Source organism: Eimeria acervulina, genomic scaffold, assembly GCF_000499425.1.
Source record: "Eimeria acervulina Houghton genomic scaffold, Eah_scaff889, whole genome shotgun sequence".
Taxonomy (NCBI): domain Eukaryota; phylum Apicomplexa; class Conoidasida; order Eucoccidiorida; family Eimeriidae; genus Eimeria; species Eimeria acervulina.
The window spans coordinates 1-1,878 of record NW_013549538.1 but is presented as its reverse complement, the minus strand read 5'-3'; the positions used below and the strand labels follow the sequence as shown (position 1 = coordinate 1,878).

The 1,878-nt window shown below is 45.4% G+C and overlaps 1 protein-coding gene across 1 annotated transcript in view; it reads right to left on the bottom strand.

Moving 5' to 3' along the window:
• EAH_00051450 (kinesin motor domain-containing protein, putative) overlaps positions 1-689 on the bottom strand; it is a gene marked incomplete at both ends in the record, with an annotated part of 4,120 nt that extends 3,431 nt beyond the window's left edge. The window contains one exon of the mRNA XM_013394178.1: positions 32-689. Within this exon, the coding sequence (XP_013249632.1) occupies positions 32-689 (658 nt within the window). The remainder of the gene's footprint in view (positions 1-31) is intronic.
• Positions 690-1,878: the final 1,189 nt, after the last annotated feature.

Sequence of the window (1,878 nt, the reverse complement as noted above, 5' to 3'; positions counted from 1 at the left end):
GCTGCTGCTGCAGTTGCTGCATCGCGTTCACCCCTTTGAGGCTCCCAAGTGTTTTTGCTGCTGTTTTCGATCGGCTGCTGAGACCCCCAGACGGGAGAGTCTTCCTTTAAAGACAAATCTTGCTGCTGTTGCTGTTGCTGTTGCTGCTGCTGCTGTTGCGCAGCAGCAGCAACGATAAGTTGCTGAGCAGTGTTTGAAGGACTGGCAGGCGCTGCGGGTGCTGCTGCTGTTGTTGCTACTGCTGGTGCTGCTGCTGCTGGTGGTGCTGCTGGTGCTGGTGCTGCGGTGTCTAGGCAGGTAATAGCTGCTGCTCTCTCTCCGCATGCTGTACATCTCTGTGGTGCTGTTTGCTGCAGCATGAAAAATACATTTTTATCTCTATATCTCGAGTGAAGAAGCTCTCCTGAAGGACAGGAGAGAGAGCGACGCATCAAGCAGCCAGATGCTGCTGCAGCGCAGCAGTGTCGCTGCGAACTGTCTGCTGCCATTGCTGCTGCTGCTGCTGCTGCTGCTGCTGCTGCTGTGTGGGGAGCAGATGGGCTGTCTCTGGTGTCTGTCTCTTCTTCCGTTCGATTCCTGTCTTGTTGTTTATGTCGTTGCTGCTGAAGTCTGCGCAGGTGATGCTGCAACTGCTGCTGGTGCTGCTGATGCTGCTGCTGCTGCTGCTGATGTGGGTTTTGCTCTAACATTTCTCTTAAAACCCTAACTTCTTTCTTTAATGCTTGCAATACACCAGGCATATCAGTAAGTTTGTTAGGCTTAGCATACAGTCTAACAGCTTTAGCTCTAACAGCAAGTCTCAGCGTAGCCAAGGTCTCTCGAATGCATAAAGATGAAGGAGAGACAGTGCAAATAAATGTTGTAAAGCAGCCTCCCCCCAGCGACTCCTGCAGCAAACGCGTTAATGCAGACGAGCGAAAGGAGACAGAAGACCCTTCCTGCAGCAATAGACACAAGCGCATATATTATATATCTACATACTTATAATATACTCTCCTAACTAGCTAACTAGCTAGCTAGCTAGCTAGCTAGCTAGATACATATAAATAGGGCTGGCTAAACAGCGCCTTCGTCTCTCTGAAAGCTGCGGGAGAGTGAAACAGAAGATGAAGCTAACAGAAAAAAGAGATAGGAAAACAGCAACAGGGAGAGAGAAAGAGAAGCAGCAGCAGCAGCAGCAGCAGCAGCAGCTTCAGCAGCAGAAAGACCAGCAACAGAAGCAGGACCAGTAGATGCAACAGCAGCAACAGCTTTAGCAGCAGTAGCAGCAGCAGCAGCAAGAGAAGCACCACGAGTAGAGACAGCAGCAACAGCAACATCAGCAACAGCAGCAGCAGCAACAGGAACATCAGCAACAGCAGCAGCAGCAGCAGCAACAGCAGCAGCAGCAGCAGCAGCATACGGAGTTGAGCTGCTGAATGCAGAGAATAAGAGCAGAGAGACTTCTGTTGATAGCCCCCATCTCTTCGAGATGTCCTCTGCCAAAGCTCTTCATGCTGTCGCACCTCTCGTTGCCTGCACAAACAAACAAATATGCTTCGTAGCTAGCTTAGAGGTGCTACTAGCTAGCTAGCTACCTGTCTAGCTAGCTAGCTAGCTTGACTTCTTGCTTGCTAGCTGGCTAGCTAGCTAACTGCCTATAATATATAATAATAATAATAATATTAGCAACAATAAAAATCTTAATATTGATAACATCAGCAGTAGGAGTGGTAACAGCAAAATAACTGCAATAAATATTAATGAAAATAATAATAATAAATTATATATATAATAATAATAATAAATTATATATATAATAATAATAATAAATTATATATATAATAATAATAAATTATATATATAATAATAATAATAAATCATATATATAATAATAAT